This window comes from Ochotona princeps, chromosome 14, assembly GCF_030435755.1.
Source record: "Ochotona princeps isolate mOchPri1 chromosome 14, mOchPri1.hap1, whole genome shotgun sequence".
NCBI lineage: Eukaryota > Metazoa > Chordata > Mammalia > Lagomorpha > Ochotonidae > Ochotona > Ochotona princeps.
In genome coordinates, this window is record NC_080845.1 from 19,437,048 (window position 1) to 19,454,325 (window position 17,278).

Below are 17,278 nucleotides of genomic sequence, written 5' to 3' on the forward strand. Positions count from 1 at the left end.
TGGAGTTTCTTCTGTTTGTTCTGACAATATACTAGTTATTGTGAACAGTCTCCCTACTAAGCTCTGTAACACCAAGAGCTAACTCAGATTTCATACCTGTGGGCCATACTGCTTCTAGCCCTGCCCCTCTAAGCCTCTAGTAATCACTTTTGATGGCTATTTTTTTAGTGAACCTGCATGGAAATATATGAAAGTCTAGTTTCACCAATAATACATAATAATAAGTTTTATTTTCTTTTTCCTTGCTTTAAATATTCTCTTAACTGTTTCATTTTCCTTAACTTTGTAACTTGAGGTCTAAAAGCATGGACATAGAACTTCCAGATTCTATGGATGCAATTACATGAGCTGGAAAGAGGACATGAGGCTTCCTACCATGTCCTTCTGAAATTTACACTGTTCCAATAACATTTCATCTTTACACATCACAATAACTATTTCATCCATTCTATAAATACTCACCAAGATCAACATCACACTAGTCAGGAAAATAGTCAAAAAACTAAGCATCTAAAAGTATAACCAAATTGTTTAATGGGTTGTTCTTATGGGCCAGGGTCAGATGTAGATTTGGAGTAAAAAGGACAAATTCTTTGATGATTCCAGAGAGCAGTGAAAGTTGAAGAGGTCAATAGATGAATGGCAGGCGTCTCAAAAGAGGCAGGAGTTTTACAGGGAAGGAGGGATGGATTATCTGACAGCAATAGAATGAGGTGACCAACCCATGAGACCTCAGAGAATGTGCAGCCCTGTTTTGAAATATCTACTAAAGAAGTAGCTTTCTCCAGGCATGGTCAGATTTCACTTGAAGTTAGAAAAAAGTGGAAGTTAAATATTTGCTTTGAGATACTGAGTGGCAGTAGCAGCACCAAAGAGCTACTGGCCATAAAAGCATGTCCATAGTATCTGAAAAGGGCGTTTTCCTCAGTCCCAATCCAAAGAGACTAGCCCATTTATGGACCACCTAGTTCCATCCTAATCTGAATGTCCCAAATTACTAAACTTCACTAGCTGAGGTCTCAGATCTACCCACACTTCTTTATGCCTCTCCTGTATCCCGACTGTTCATCCTCAAACCTGAAACCACAGGACTGGCTGCAAAATATATCTCGGGGCACAGTCAGGTTGACACAGGGAGCAACTGCTCTAGGCCAGAACCTCAGCTAGCCTCTGGGGTAAGCATTCCTGCCTGCACAGAGCTCACAATTTACTAGAGAATAGGGACAGATTGTACCAAACCACAAAGTGATCCTCACAAGAATGATCAGCTTGCTTTGACAACCTAATGTAGGTAAAACTGATCTTACCTCTTGTTTGGGGTAGGAATGTCTAAGAAAGTTTGATAGGGAATATTTAACTTTGAATTGGTCCTTAAAAAACAGAATCTGGGGAGTGACAAGAAAGGAAGAATTACACGATGGTAAATCTGTATACACTCTGCATTGAGAAAGAACACTAGGTAGGCATGAAAAAAAAATAGTAGTGACCCAAGAAAAAACAAGATGTCTTTGAAAAGAAGGGGAATGACCAATCATGATTCATGCTCTGAAGAAGTTAGTTAAAATATTTCCTGATATGGGCAAGGTGCACCTGGAGGGTGTGCTGAGAGCAGAAACCATTTTACATGTGATTTGAAGAATGAAAAAAAGAGCAAACTAACTGTGAAACCAAACACAGACCACTCTCTCTAGAAATAAATAGGCTGAAAAGAGGAATAGAGTGTTATTTTAGTGCCTGTTACAGGTGGGGATAAACGAATTGATTTACTCTTAAGTTACTTGACAACAATCGAAGACTCTGGCATACATCATGGGCACATGGGAAAAGCCACCAGTCCTTCTAAATTAGAACAGATTTTTTCAGTAAAAAAATATTCAGGTTCGGGCCTTGGGTTTGGGGGCAAGTGCCGCTCCTCACAGTGTGGCGGCTGTGGGGGGTGCCCCTGCCGGGTCAGACCCAATGTTGGGGGCTCACGCCAAAGACACTGCTGCAAGGCAGTGAACGAGTCCTCGGCCTCACCCAGGGCGGCCAGCTCTGGGGTTTTTAAGATATGTTTGCTGCCTGGGGACACCCATGATTAAGTCCAATTTTAGTGTAGGTGAGTAGTGAATCTTGGGTGATTCCCAGTGACAGGGTCATGGAAGTTTTAGGCATGCGTGGGGACTGAGACCTGGTGGTTTGGAGGGAAGTACCCAGGAGACAATTACGGTTAGTCAGATACACCAACCCAATTCGGAATACAGAAATGGCCTGTTTGCCTAGAACATCACTGATCGTCACACACCAGCCCACACCAATACTATGGATGGGGGCCTCTTTGGCAGTCATGGGTACCATTACCCAACTGTTTGGTGGAGTGGTGGAGTGGTCACATTTGGCAGGGTCAAGACTGTATCCAGCACGCGAGCGAACTTGGTCTGGGGGTAGACTCTATCGGGTTGTGTGGGCCCAACCCTGTGGAAATACAAGTTCCCCTAGTTGGACACCCTAACAGGGTTGAGGTTCCCACCAAGGGGCACGTGTGCTGGAATGGGAGCTGCGTTCTATCTAGGAAACAGTTGCAGTCACCCGAGGCACTAGTGTGGGCTGGGATTGGATGCACCAAGCCAGTTCAGACCCCAACACCATCTGGTGTCATGGAGAACCAGGGTAGATGTGGGACTGACTAGGCTGGGTCTCAACCCCCTACTGAGCCATGTGTGAGCTGTATGTGGGTATGGACGAGCCATGGCTGGGCTGAAACATCCAACAACAAGAACCAGAATGGGGTGAAAGCCAGCCAGGAAAAGCCACTGTTCCTGCTAGGACAGGAGGTGAACTGAGTAGGGTTGGCTCAAAGACCCCCTGGTATATGCAAAATCTGGCATTGGGAGGGGTTCTGATGGAGGAGACTGGCCAACTCCTCTGGCAGGACACAGTCCCTGCAGGTAAGCGCAAGAAGCATGATAGGAAACAGCCCAGAATAGGCCATTGAAAGTTTCCCACTGGCACACATTCGGCATGGGTCAGAGGCAGACCAGGCTGAATCAGTTCATGTCATCCACTGGCAAATCCGAACACCAGAACAGAGTGTGGGTTGAGCCGGGTTTGGTTGCGACAAAACCAGGACACATTATGGAATGCCAGGGCGTGGTTGCCTGTACTGGATTTGACTGCAGCACCCAACCAGCACACGTGAGATCCAGGAAGGGAGGGACAGAGCTGGCAGGGGGATTAAGGGGCTGGTCCCCTCGCCAGACAGCTACTCCCACTGAAGAGCGTGGGCTGGGATGGGGACAGACCAGACTAAGTAAGGCTGCAACACCTGTGCGCTGCATGTGGCCTACATCAGGGAAAAGCCAGGCTGGGCTGATTATTCCTACTGGTGCAAGCATAAATTAGAGCGGGTGAGGGATGTTTGGGCTTGGCCGCAGCATCAGCTGGTAGAAGCTGGCACTGGGGACTAATTCTGTCAAGTCAAACCACAGAACCACCTAAAGAGTGCATAAACCGGGACTGAGAGAGACCTGGGAGGGAAAAAGTGGGTTCCCCCTTCCTGGGTCACTAGTCCCGCGGGAGGGCATGTAAACTAGGATGGGGGCTGGGGTGGCTAGACAGAGAGGCACTCAACAACATCCGTGAGGGCTGGATGGTTAAGTTGGTTAGATGGAACTAAGCTTTAATACCCATTGACAAGTACAAGAGCCAAATGGGATGGGGGACAGACTGGTCTACTGCTACACATACTGGCAAACCAGGGTAGGGGGTGGGCCTGATGGGGGTTATTGTGGGTCGCCCTGACTAGGCTGCAGCTCCCACTGATTGATGTAAGGGCCGAGTATGTGCTGGGCAGAACCAGACTGGGCTGCAACACCCATTGGTTCCAGTGCAACTCGGGACTGAAAACAGAACCAACCCAGCAATTGCAACCACCAGCTGATCAGGGTGATGGACTGTGCTGGGCCCTGTGCTTGCTAGAACATACAAGAATCTGGTCTGGGAATACCTCACGGTTTCTTTGGAGATCTCCCCAATCGAACTGCTGGACCAAGAAAAGACAGAAGACAGAACAGGTCAATCATTCATCTCAGCTATATGTTGGCAGTGAAATATGGGGCAAACGGAGACTTTATGATGGACCATATCAATCAGTGGACGACCTCATCGAGCGAAACTGGCAGCGATTCATAACTGGAGAACTATTAAAACCACTTGAGCAAATATCTCAGAGCATGCCCCACATCCGGGACTTGGGGTGGGCAGGAAACCGGGTGGGGCTTCTCCCTCAATATCCCCCTTTACCTCAGATACATGATGGAAACAATATGGACATAATAGTATTACCCACTTCCCTATACCCCCGAACCCTTTTTTTTAACCGCAATTAACTATGTAAAGATTGTCAACAACAATAAAAAAATATTCAAAATGTCAATACCTGTATCAGACATTTTTGATCCTCCTAAGGAAGACAGATAAGCAGGGAGACAAATTATGAACACAGATGTGTGCCAAGAATAGGAAAGGTGGTTTGTTGGTTTGAGCACACATGGAAGTGTGTGGAAGTTTACAGAGCTGAGAAGCATGGAAGGGAATGACTCAAGGTACTGCGGCGAGTCAGGGATGTCTCATAGAAAAGGAAATGTTTGAACAGGGCCTTGGAAAGGGGGAGGAAGGGTAGCACAAAAGGAGCTGGGACAAACGCAAGAAAAAGGGAGTAACACTAAGGTAGAAAAATCAATATCAATGACAGCATTATGAAGTCACGCTTTGAAAGGCTACCAAGTGTCTAAGTGGGCTAGATATGGGATTGCTTTCAAGAATTATCAAAAATCAAAATTTCAATGACTGAAGCTTTATATACAGCATCCATGAAACAAAATCAACCTAAATGTCTGCCAATAGATGGGTGCAAAAAGAAAATGTAGCAGAAAGGTAGATAAACAGACACAATGGAATATTAGCCAGCCTTTGAAAAGAGGAAACCCCAGCACCTGTGACAACATGGGAGCATTTGGAGGGCATTTTGCTAAGTGAATTAAGCCAGACCCAGAGAGACAAGCACTATTATTTGATCCCACTAATATGTGGAATCTGAAATGGTTATGGAAACACAAAAATGCAATGGTAGCTGCTAGGAGCTAAGGAAGTGGAGTATGGAGAGACACTAGTCAAAGGGTAAATATTTTCAATTATGCAAGATGAGTGAGTTCTGGAATTGCAATGTACAGCAATGTGACAACAAGACAGGAGGAAGGAAGGATTGGGGTATGGGAGGGAAAGGTAACTATGGAGGGAGGGTAGTAACTATGCGACTTTAATTATGTTGTTTATTTGGTAATTTCTATTATATCAAAATATCAAGCAGTAAAACATAAACATAAATATTTGTCTATTAATTTTTAACAAATCCAGCAAAAAACAGCTATCTTGATAACCAACAAAATGCTACACTAGTTCATATATTGAAATTTCCTAAGATTGAATTTGATTTCTTTTGTCCAAATTTAAGAAAATATTATGAAATGTAAATGAGCAAGCCCATTTTCTGACTACCATTCCTCTGTAATTGTGTGCATGTCCCAACCTGCTTCCTTCCCAGCTGTCTGCCGGTTCCCATGTCAGAATGGAGGAGTCTGCCAACGCCCAAATGCTTGTTCCTGTCCAGACGGTTGGATGGGGCGGCTCTGTGAAGAACGTGAGTGACCTTGCACTTGTTTTTTTAATTCTTTATTTTTCGTGATACAGTTCCATAGGCTCATGGATTTCCCCTTCTACCACCCCGCCACACACACACACATACTGCTTTCCCCTATATTGTAACAGTTCAGTCCCTCAGGAACAGTCACAAGTCCATTGTTCTTCTATTGCATGTATCCTAACTCTGTAGGTATAGAGAATGGTTTAAACTCTAGTGTTCTAGTAGCAAGATATATTCAATAGTCTCATGGGGAGTTCACCTTGTATTCAGAAGTAGAGATGCATGCTGCAATGTATCTCCACTTCATGGTATCTTTGAAATCCTGACAATTCACCTGAAAGCTGCCAACTTAAGGGAACTACCAGGAACTTACTATACTGTTGGGAGAAATTTACCTGCTTAAATCCTTATAAGACAAGATGGAGCTCATAGGGCTTTTTGGAGTATGTCAGTAAGCTTCATGAGATGTACAATATCAATGAGCTTAAAATGCACTTAGTAAAGTCCATCTAAAGTCATCTGCACACATCTCATGTCACAAAGTCATTAGCCTTCTTGGGAAAGAGCTAGCAATGGAGTCTCCCAGCCTTCAACTTCCCTGATCTCAGGTCTGCCAGGTCCTGCGCCAATCATTGTTTCAGTTAATACAAATATGTGGCATTGTGTCACATCGCACTTTGCTGGCAACATGTTTCGGGCCATCATTCAGTCTTTGTCATTGAGAACAGTTCTTCCGAATTAGGAGAGTTGGCATTTCTGTATCCGTACAATGCTTGGTAAATTCATGTCGAATTTTGGTCCCTACTAAAATGCATTTGAGTTTGAACTTCTGTGGGGAATTCCTTTATGTGGTTTTAAATATTTTTAAATGTCTAGGTTTTACATTTTGTTTCAATGTCTTAAAATATGTGTAAGGATAAAACAGTTTTGTTTCATTGGGAGTGTTATCCATAAGCCATGAAGAGTCATTCATGTGAGAGTGATTGATCTATACTCTTAAGGTTTTTAAATGTAACTTTTCAACTATATTTTAAAGAAAGAAATATATAATAGACACACTGACAACTTACAGAACAGATCTGACACTAATTAACTTACAGAAAATGCTAACAATGTATGGAAAATATCTTATACTAATTAAGAAGAGAAATCATATTTTTCAGTCATTGCTCTTCATTTGGAGCTCTAAGAATAAACCTGCTATTATCCCCCACTACTCCAAAGACTCAGGGAGCTCTCATTCCTTGGCTGCCAACAAGAGGCGTGGCTCAGGTGGCTTAACTCATTTAACAAACACCTGCTCTAGGTGGTAAGGAGGAAGCTTGGATCCCAACCATGAAGACTCTCAGACCTTCACCACAAACTATCAATACGAGTAACAAGGACTATATCCCAACTGTCAAGGAGGCCACAGGGAATTGGATGCCCTCGGAGGCCGAGTACTCTGAGGTCACCCACCCCCAACCGGAGCTTCCGCAGGGGATAGAAGAAGTCCAAACACTACCGCACAGAAACCAACGTCATCGGAAAGACAACCAGAAGCCCTGAGCGGTCCGCAGAAACAGAAGAACAATAAATGTCCTTCGGGACCAGGGAGGAGAGCTTTCTCTGGTCCGAGCCTGGCTCCACCTCTGGACCCCCGCCCTCCCTCGCAATGACCATCAGGATTGCTTCGAAAACCCCTCACAGCAAACAAACAATCATACAAACTAAAAAAAAAAACTAAAATAAATAGACAAACAACAGAAAGTAGAGCTTGAAATCTGACAGGAAACAGCTGGCGTGGATTGGCTCATGCCTCGCTGGGTGGGACACAAAGATTAGTTACTCATCACCATGGTGTTGAGGATTTTCCTGCATACCGCCCCCCCCCCCAAAAATGTGTTCTGCACCTTAAATGTCGACAAATATCTTGTTAGAGTTACAAGCCAGTCTAGATTATCCTAAAATCTGCCAAGATCAGCAAAATTATACTTCAACACAACAAATGGCTAAATACTAAAATGAAATAGACACGAGACAGCTGAATGGTACCTTATAGCCATTTTAAGGTATATAGCAGCCGGTCCAGTCCTGTATATAAACTAAAATGGAAATGTCAATGAGCTAATCATAGGTTGTGGTTAGGACTTGCTTTCTTTCTTTTTTTTTTTTTTTTAACATACTGGTTACTCAAAACCATGTCAATTCCATAATATTGCAAATTGCTGTTGATGTTATATTGGGACTCTTAATTGACTGGGATGATATTCTACCAGCTCTAACTTCAGACCAGAAATGGTCTCCCCAAGAAACTGTTCAACCCATCTGGACAATAAGTAGCTGGACTCTGTGCTTGGTATATGTTTGCAAGGAAAGAATCTTGATTGAATTTGAACTGTAATACTGCATCAAGGTGGAGGAATCCACCAGGGGGGAGGGGCGTGGGGAGGGGTGGGGGGATTCCCAGAGCCTATGAAACTGTCACATAATGCAAAATAATAAAAAATAAAAAAAAAACTTTAATGATCCAATTAAAAAAAAAAAAAAACACCTGCTCTCCTTTAAGAGACCAAGGCTTCCCAGGCTTTCGTGTGCCTGCCACAAACCCTCTGGGCCAGGCTGTTAAAGCGCAGATCCTGAGATCCCTAGCACCTCCAGCCATCTGCTAGGTGATGACACTATTGTTGGTTAGAGAACTACAATTTAGGTACAGGCAAGGGAGAGTCTCAGACTGCTGAAGCAGATTCTGCCTCTTCAGAGAGTTCATTGGTGTTCAGTGGAGGAATGATGGTTCAGTTGCCATCAGGCCTCAAATCCTAGGAACAGAAGGACAAGTTGTCCCATGTTTATTAAAATGTTGTAAACACTTACTATACTCCATCTGATGCCCATTCTCACACTGAGCTTGTTAGAGCCCAAAGGCAGGCAAGGCCTCTTAGAGCATTTTATATAGTGTGTCATGGGAATTTGAAACAATGATAGAGATCATTCTGCTTGTTTTATGAAGAATGAAAGCAAGCAGCCAGCAGATGTCAATGACAGGGTATTCTCACAGAAAGATGTGTTTGACACTGAAGTCAGTACATCTGACGGAGGATTCAGACTCAATTTCCTGATTGTGTGTTCCCTGTGGTGTTCATTAATAAGAACAACACATATGGCAAGATTACCTAGAGGGTCATCCAGGATTTCACTTCTCCAGAATGTTTCTGGAACACTTGAACATACATACACATAAACATGTAGTATATCTAAACATCTCTCTCTTTTTTTTTTAGCAATATGCATTCTTCCCTGTTTGAATGGTGGTCGTTGTGTGGCCCCTTACCAGTGTGACTGCCCACCTGGCTGGACTGGGACCCGCTGTCATATAGGTAGGCTTCCTCTCCTGCTTGGTTTTCTGAGTGCCCTTGTCTGGTGATGCCCCAGAGGACACTGAATTGAGTAGCTCAAATTCAGCTGGTACTGAAGCAAAAAGGCACCCCAGTTCTCAAGCATTCTTCAAGATGGTCCCTTGAACAGTGACCTCAATATCGAGCTGTATGATTATCCAGAACACAACTTTCAAGGACCTGTGACATGTTACAATGAAAAAGCTCAATAAATGAAAATGCTTCCTTTTCATGGACAACAGTAATAAGGTATGCTTGAGTGACTGGTGACAGGCATGTCGCCTTAGTCTCTAATGGCTTCCATCAGCCTTTAACCCACTGTGTTTTGACATCTATTTAATTGCCTGATTATCCCAGCTCCCACCACTCTACACCATTCAAGAGAAAAGATCTTTCTTTGCCATCCTCAATTACATCAGTTAGAAAGAGAGGAAGACATAGAGTGAGGACATTTTGCCATTGCTGGTTCACTCCCCAAATGGCCACAATGTCCAAATCTGGGCGTGTATGAAACCAGGAGCCAGGTGCTTCTTCTGCATTTCCCAAGTGGGTGCAAGGTCTCAATCACTTGGGTCATCTGCTGCTTTCCCAGACACATTGGCAAGGAGATGGATCAGAAGTACAGCAGTCAAGAGTGAAACTGACACCATATTGGGATGCCAGCACCACAGACAGCAGTTTTAACACCTACGCCATAATGCTGGCCCCAATAAATGTTTGTTCAATTCAACTTTTCATTAAGTTTTTGAAGTGTCCTTATATTGTATTATTCTAGCCAAAGTTATGAAGCATAAGAAAATAGGTGTGTCCAGCCAAGCATGACTGAAGCCACAGAGGAGTGGCTGGAAATAAAGCTATAAGGATGAGAAACATCAGAACCAGAAAATATGTTGTGTGCCAAGTTCACATTGTGGGTTTTGTCTTGTAAATAAAACCCCTAAAGGGCTTTAACGAGGAAAATCATGTGGCCATGTTTTCTTTTATAAAGGTGGTGTTGGGAGTAGTATGAAAAATGGCAGAGAGCAAGATTTACAATGGAAAGATTCATTTGGAGGTTATAGCAATAAATAATGAAGTCTGGAGAAATAATTTTTTAAATGGCAGATTTGAGAGACGTTAACTGTTACAATTGCCTATCGTACATCTGCCCTGTAAGTTCCATACTCACGTGCACATATTCTGCTCCTTGTCTGTGCCCTCGCACCTGCATTTCCTGGCTCTTCTAGCTCAGTAAATGGCACCACCTTCCACTTTGGGGCCAGGTTGGAAAAGGCAGTTAACATAATTTGTAACTACATGTTAGTTATCCAAAGATACATCTACACTGAAGACAGAGATCTATAAATGCCCTATGTCAAATATCAGTGGGGGGAAAACAAAACTGTGCAGGGAACCTGGGTGTGCCAGTGAACACCAGGAGCACCAGTATTATCAGGAAAGCAGATGCTAAACCTTACACAGGAAAATAAAAACAAATGACTAGTTAGTATAGCCAGACAACACCTGATCAGTATGCTCCTTCAAAGAAATGATGTATTCTTTTTCAGATTGCTTTGTTTCCTATTTTTCTTTCTTATGAAATTGTAGATGAATGCCTCCTATTGGCCTGTTCTTACTCTAGGTAACCTAGAGCGCTCATCCAAGGGAACACTAGTATTTGATTTCTCTCTTGCCATCTTTGTACAGTGCTTACCAAGTACCTAGTATTTACCTAGCAGACATTTCCCCCCCTATTTTTGAATGAATCATTGAAAATGGCATTTATTTATTTCCTATCAAAATGATTTTTTTCATCCAGGGAAGGCCCTACCTTTCTAAGGCTAAGCTGTTCCTTATTTCCAGATTTCTCATAATAAACATTTTATTATCTTCTTCTGTAGAGTTCTATCTCTCTCTGATATTAAACCTACTCTTCCATTTTTTTTCGACAAATAAATTCATAATACAGAGTTTTGTTAAAACACTGGATTTTTGAGAAAGAGAACTGTGTAATATTTGGATATTCTTCTAAAGTTTCATCTGTGCTACATTTTTAACTCTAATTCAAGCTCTGTAATCCCAGTTAAAACTGGCAAAGGCTTCGAAACAGTCCCTAGCCAAACACAAGTGCTGTTGAATCATCTGTTATTTAGATAATCTGTATGCCTCATTTATTGTCGTAAGAGTTGTCAACTGACTTAAACACGCTATCAATCCAGAGATTTCCAATTCAGTTTACAACAAAAAAAAATTTAGAGTGCAAAACAGTAGAAGTGTCAGATTGATTGTATAAATAGAAATATTTAAGAAGAGAAAAATTGGTGGACTTGGAGTGATCAGCACAGGTTTCAGTAAGTAGAGAGAACCTGATACTTAACTGTGGACCCAACTTAGACACCCAAAGGAGGTGGTACAACATAAGGATATAAGAGTAGGCACAGTGGCAAATGGATGACCCAAGCAGTGTGTGATGAGTAACGGTGGCTACAGCAGGAAGTAAGGGCAGATCATTTTTTGTGGATCTTTGTGTAATCCTCAGAATTTCTGAATATTAATTGAAGGCATACATTGTTTTAAATTCTAGCTGTTTGCCAGTTTCCCTGTTTAAATGGTGGAAGATGTGTAAGACCAAATCGATGCCACTGTCTCTCATCTTGGACAGGACATGACTGTTCCAGGTAAGACAACCAGCAACTACATCCATCCTATTTCCGACTTCAGAACTCAGTGTCACTGTCTTGACATCCAGAGGGAATCACCAGTCCAAGTGTAAACATCTTTGTCCAGAATCTAAACTGTGATACATTCTCTAAATGTGAAGGAAAAAATGCTAAAGCTATGAAATACTGGTTCAGGATGGACAAAACAATGGTATCTAAAAATCGTCTTGTGTTCACCTTGTTAACATGTTGCAATTAGGAATTTAGAAAGAAGGGCTGGTGTTTGACCCAGAAGTTAAGATACTTCTTGGGATGCCTATATACGCTATGGGAACCTGAGTTCAAATCCTCTGTCCTGCTAACACACCTTCCTGCTAGTGTGCACCCTCAGAAGTAGTAATAGCATCTGAAGTAACTGGGACCTTGCTGCATGTGTGGGAAACCAACACTAAGTGGGAGGTTCCTGAACGATTTAAGCCAGCCCCTGCCTACTTTCAGGATTGGGACAGTAGATAGAATAACATCCTTTCTCTCTGATTTACAAATGAATAAAAGCTAACTGTACAGAGAAGATCAGTATATCCTTGCACAAGGATAACATGTAAATTTATGAACACCCTATATGTTTTTCATAATAAAAACTAGAGTAAATAAATAAACTGTCTTATTGAACAGAAGTGTGCACCCTTCACATACAAGGGTATAAAATAAAGTCAATGTGCTTATATAAACATAATCTAATGATGTTTGAGCTCTCAGTAAAAATAGTATTGGAATTTTTTATATTTGTTTATTTCTCTATTTGCAAGGCAGATTTACAGAAACAGAAGGGGAGACAGAGAAAAGGACCCCCTATCCACTAGTTCACTCCTCAAGTGACCACAACAAGCTGGAATTGGGCTGATCCAAAGCTAGGAGCCAGGAGCTTCCTCTGGGTCTCCCATGTGGGTACAAGTGCCCAGGGCTTTCAGTCATTCTCTGCTGCTTTCCCAGGGACATTAGTAGGAAGGAAAATCAGAAGTAGAATGGCTGAAACTTGAACTGGTGGCATATGGGATGCCAGCACTGCAGGGAGAAGCTTAACCCACTACACCATGGTGCCAGCCCCTGGAATTAATTTTTAAATGTTTACCTATAAAGTCAAATATTTTATTTCATATTTCTAGTGTTTCTGTGTATAGTATTTCATTAACTACAAGAAAATTCATGTTCAAATATGTTACATTAATTAGTTTCTCATTTATCTCCGAATAAATATCACAGCTGAGAAAACATTATCACAAAAAATTAAATCAAAGAAGAAACAGTTTAAAAATAAAATATAGGAGCTAACAGTGTGACAAAACAGGTTAAGCCACCACCTGCAATGTTGGCACCCGGTATGAACACTAGTTCAAGTTTCACCTGCTCTACTTCTAGTCTAGCTCCCTGTTAATGTCCCTGAAAAAGCACCAAAAGATGGCCTGAGTGCTTGGGACCCTGTTACCCACACAGAAGACCCAGCTGAAACTACTGGTTCCTAGGGCTTCAATTTGGGCCAACCTCAACCATTGCGGCCATTTAGGGAGCGGACCAATGAACGGACCATCTCCTTCTTTATCCCTCTCCCTGTCTTTTCTTCTCTGTAATTCTGCCTTTCAATTAAATAAATAAAACCCTATGTAGGACAGAGGGGGGAGGGAAGGGAAAAGAGGGGAAGTGAAAGAAGGAAGGGAGAGAGAGAGAGAGAGAGAGGAGGAGGAAGGAGCAGAGCAGGAGAGAAAGAAGGAAGGAGACAAGGAAGGAAGGAAATTAGGGCTCAAGAAGTATTAGAAATATTATGGGCCTGGCTGCGTGGCCTTGCGGCTAAAGTCCTCACCAGGATCCCATATGGGCGCCAGTTCTAATCCCAGCAGCTCCACTTCCCATCCAGCTCCCTGCTTGTGGCCTGGGAAAGCAGTCGAGGACGACCCAGAGCACTGGACCCTGCACCCACGTGGGAGAACTGGAAGAGGTTTCTGGTTCCCGGCTTCGGATTGGCACAGCACCGGCCGTTGCGGCTCACTTGGGGAGTGAATCATCGGACGGAAGATCTTCCTCTCTGTCTCTCCTCCTCTCTGTATATCTGACTTTGTAATAAAAATAAATAAATCTTTTAAAAAAAGAAGTATTAGAAATATTATGTGTAACATGTTTTTTGATAAGGATTTTTTATTAAAAAGTCAGATATACAGAGAGGAGGAGAGACAGAGAGGAAGATCTTCTGTCTGTTAATTGACTCCCCAAGTGGCCACAACAACCAGAGCCAAGCCAATCCAAAGCCAGGAGCCTCTTCTGGGTCTCCCACTTGAGTGCAGGATCCCAAGGCTTCGGGCCGTCCTCAACTGCTTTCCCAGGCCACAAGCAGGGAGCTGGATGGGAAGCAGGGCCACCAGGATTAGAACCGGCGCCCATATGGGGTCCTGATGCACGCAAGGCAAGGACTTCGGCCACTAGGCTACTGCAACAGGCTCTAAAATACTTTCAATATCACAACAAATTTCTGATATATTCAAAATTGGAATATCATCAGCTCCCCATTAAGACTTATATATATTTATAATGTCATTGAGATATGTAACGTATTCATTTACATTATCTTAAAAGAATCATTAAAAACAAGTGGATATTTTCACAGTATTTTTTAAAGCAGGAATTCAATTAACTGCAAATAACTTCTATTTTTCCATCCCTCATTATATCATCTTAATTGGAATGTCAAAATCAACTTGTAAAAATAATATAACTGCTCAAATGAAAACCCAGTTAACGGAAAAATCCTTTCGTACCCACGTTATCCTCACACCATTTCAAGCATATGCCATCTCTCTAAAGTGAGAGATCAGTTGAACTCTAAAGAGAAGCCGGAAATGAACAAATATATTTAGACACTGCCAAGATAAAGAGACCAATCTACCTGAAAATAGATTTGAAAGAACATAATAAAATGGGAGCCAATTTAAAAGACGAAACAAAAGTGTTATTAACTTCCTTATTTGTCTTCATATTTCAACCCATTACAGGTAAGGAAAAGAAAACCTGAGGTTTTTGTAGGTCCCTAGTATCTAAACATTCCCCGAGTTCTTCCTTGAATGGGGACAGAACCTAGATTTTTAAAACAAAAGTTTGATAGAGGAACTCAAATCAAAAAATGACGCCAAGTTAAACTGAGTGGCACATCTCACATTCAAGGAAAGGCTCACCAGCCACCTAGGAGACTGAGCAGGTTCCCGCTGCTCAGTTTGCAGTCGTTTCTTGGAGACCCATATTAGCTTGGATCTTCTTCTGAAAACTCTATTTTGACTAAGCAAAAGAGGAATTTATTATTACAAGAGGGGCCTTGCTTGAAATCCTAAGACAGAGGAGTGGCTAAGCATTAGCTGAACCTACATGAGCGCCCTGAAAGCCACCTGCAGCTGCTCTACCTCTGTCTCACCAGATTAGCCCCACCTTCTGTCTTGCTGCACAGTGTCTTTCTCTTCTGTTTGGTTCACCTGAAGGGCAGAACTGCTTACAACTCCTCCATGTTCCACGTCATTTGTGGTAACCACCGACATAGCGATCTATTACATCTTAAAAACCCAGAAGGATTCTGGTATGTCCCGTGATGATGAGGCTAAGCATGGATCAATGAACTGTGGTCCAAGGTTTGACCACAGTTATTGTTTTAACATGAGGGCTGAATTGATCTAAACATTGGTTCAAGGGCAAAAGGGACTGATAATTCCTTCCCCACCCCACCCCCACAAAAGGGTAGTGGAATATAATTTCCCTACAATGGGAGGGAGAGGAAATTTTACTGAGAAGTCCAAACAGCAAATATTTGCAAATAATTACTTTCCTTCTCTTCCACAATGTTATGTGGATTAAGGATTTTATGTCCAGAACTTTGAACCAGCACAAATATGGGTATTCAAAAAAATGCTTAAAAACATATATAACAATTACTTGACCACAGGTGGTATGACAACCATTATATCCCTTACCCTAAAATTTTCTTTAGGAATAAGACTGACATGGTCTTGTGCCCACGCACTTCAATCTTTAGGAAAGAATTTGCTTCCTCTGATTTCTGTGTGTATCTTAAAAAAAAAACTCACACACAACTGCCCTAAACAAATGACACTGCCAACAGCTATGGAGTGTTAGTGTGCTAGGAGATCATTAGGATTCCGAGGTTCAAGCCTTCATGACAATTGTCAGGTAGGAAGTCAGTGACAGAATCAGGACTCTAACACAGGTCCACTACTTCTTGGCTGTCTGCCTGGGTTAGTGCCTGTTCTCCATGTATCAGCATCCTTTCAAGGGTTGACTCCTTGCCAAGGTGGCTAAGACTCCAGTCCTGTTCATCAGTCCCCAAAGAACGGTTATCCCTTCATTTCAATCGTTTTCTTTTTAACCTGTTTTGTTTTTGTTTTTCTTCTTTCCAGGAAAAGGAGGACTGGGTTTTAACCACTGTCCAACTAACTGGCTCCCCTAAAAGCAGGATCATCTCTTCCTGATAGTGCCTGGGCATCCTGGAACTTACACGAAGTCCAACATGGTGCTGGGTGTTGTTTTGTTTAGTAAACACATTATTGGGGATTTACTTTTTTTTATTTTGTGATATATCTTGTTATTCTTTGTGACATACTTTCTTACATGTTTCCATTTTTAAATATGCCTGTATTTTCTATATAAAAATTATATTAAATGGATGCTGCTCTACCCTAACAAAATGTACATACTTGGCTGTCAATTGGGAAATTCCTAGTATTAATTTTATCTAGCTTCCTAAAATATAAGATTAAAATATATTTTCCTACTAAATCATATTTTATTGGATAGTGCCATTTTGTCAGGTGGCCAGGAAACAGTAAAGAGAATCCACATGCTTTGATTTGTGATGGGACAACACTAGGCTACATGTAGTGCATCAGGCAGTGACAATAGTGTGGAACCCTTTATTCTAGTTCCATCTTTTTTATAACGTGTGTAACAATAAAGGCTTCTTGTCATTTAATCAAAAAGTAAGTGTTGGACCTAGTCCTGGCCCAAGATTAGCCTGAATAATTCGTCTCCCAACATCTGAAATGTAGTAGACAATAATTTAGCAGATAGCGAGGGAAACAAAAAGACCAGGATTCACAAAATGCCCCTTTACCTTCTTATAGCTAGAATAAGCAGTGAACAAATTGAAAGAGAAACATACCTGGGACATTATATTCTAGGGTTCTCCTGTTTTGGGGTCCCCAGTTATGTGGGGAAACCTCCAGGTGGGGGGTCTTCATTCATTCAGTGTCTGGAAACCAACAACAAAACCAAAGCTGAGCATCACAGCACAAGCTTCATCCAGTGGCCAAAGGATGGAGAGGCAGGAACCTGCTCACAGGTCAGCGTCTCCGCCTCTCTGGGTCTGAGGAGTCACGGCTACAGGGCAATGGCATTTTGGGGAGGAACAAGCTAATAAAAGAAGGCGGTACTCATAATTTTTCAGGGGAAAGGATGAGGTAACTCTGGGAGTAGACAAGCTGCCTTCTTTTTGTCTTTTTGTAGTCTTATGGTTGTCATGGGACTGTCAACAGTTA

At 42.2% G+C, this 17,278-nt stretch overlaps 1 protein-coding gene across 1 annotated transcript in view; it reads left to right on the forward strand.

Annotated features, from left to right (window-relative positions):
* SVEP1 (sushi, von Willebrand factor type A, EGF and pentraxin domain containing 1) overlaps nt 1-16,429 on the forward strand; it is a 168,598-nt gene extending 152,169 nt beyond the window's left edge. The window contains exons 45-48 of the mRNA XM_058672513.1: nt 5,582-5,677; nt 8,941-9,036; nt 11,618-11,711; nt 16,142-16,429. Of these exons, the coding sequence (XP_058528496.1) occupies nt 5,582-5,677; nt 8,941-9,036; nt 11,618-11,711; nt 16,142-16,163 (308 nt within the window). The 3' untranslated portion in view covers nt 16,164-16,429. The remainder of the gene's footprint in view (nt 1-5,581; nt 5,678-8,940; nt 9,037-11,617; nt 11,712-16,141) is intronic.
* Nucleotides 16,430-17,278: the final 849 nt, after the last annotated feature.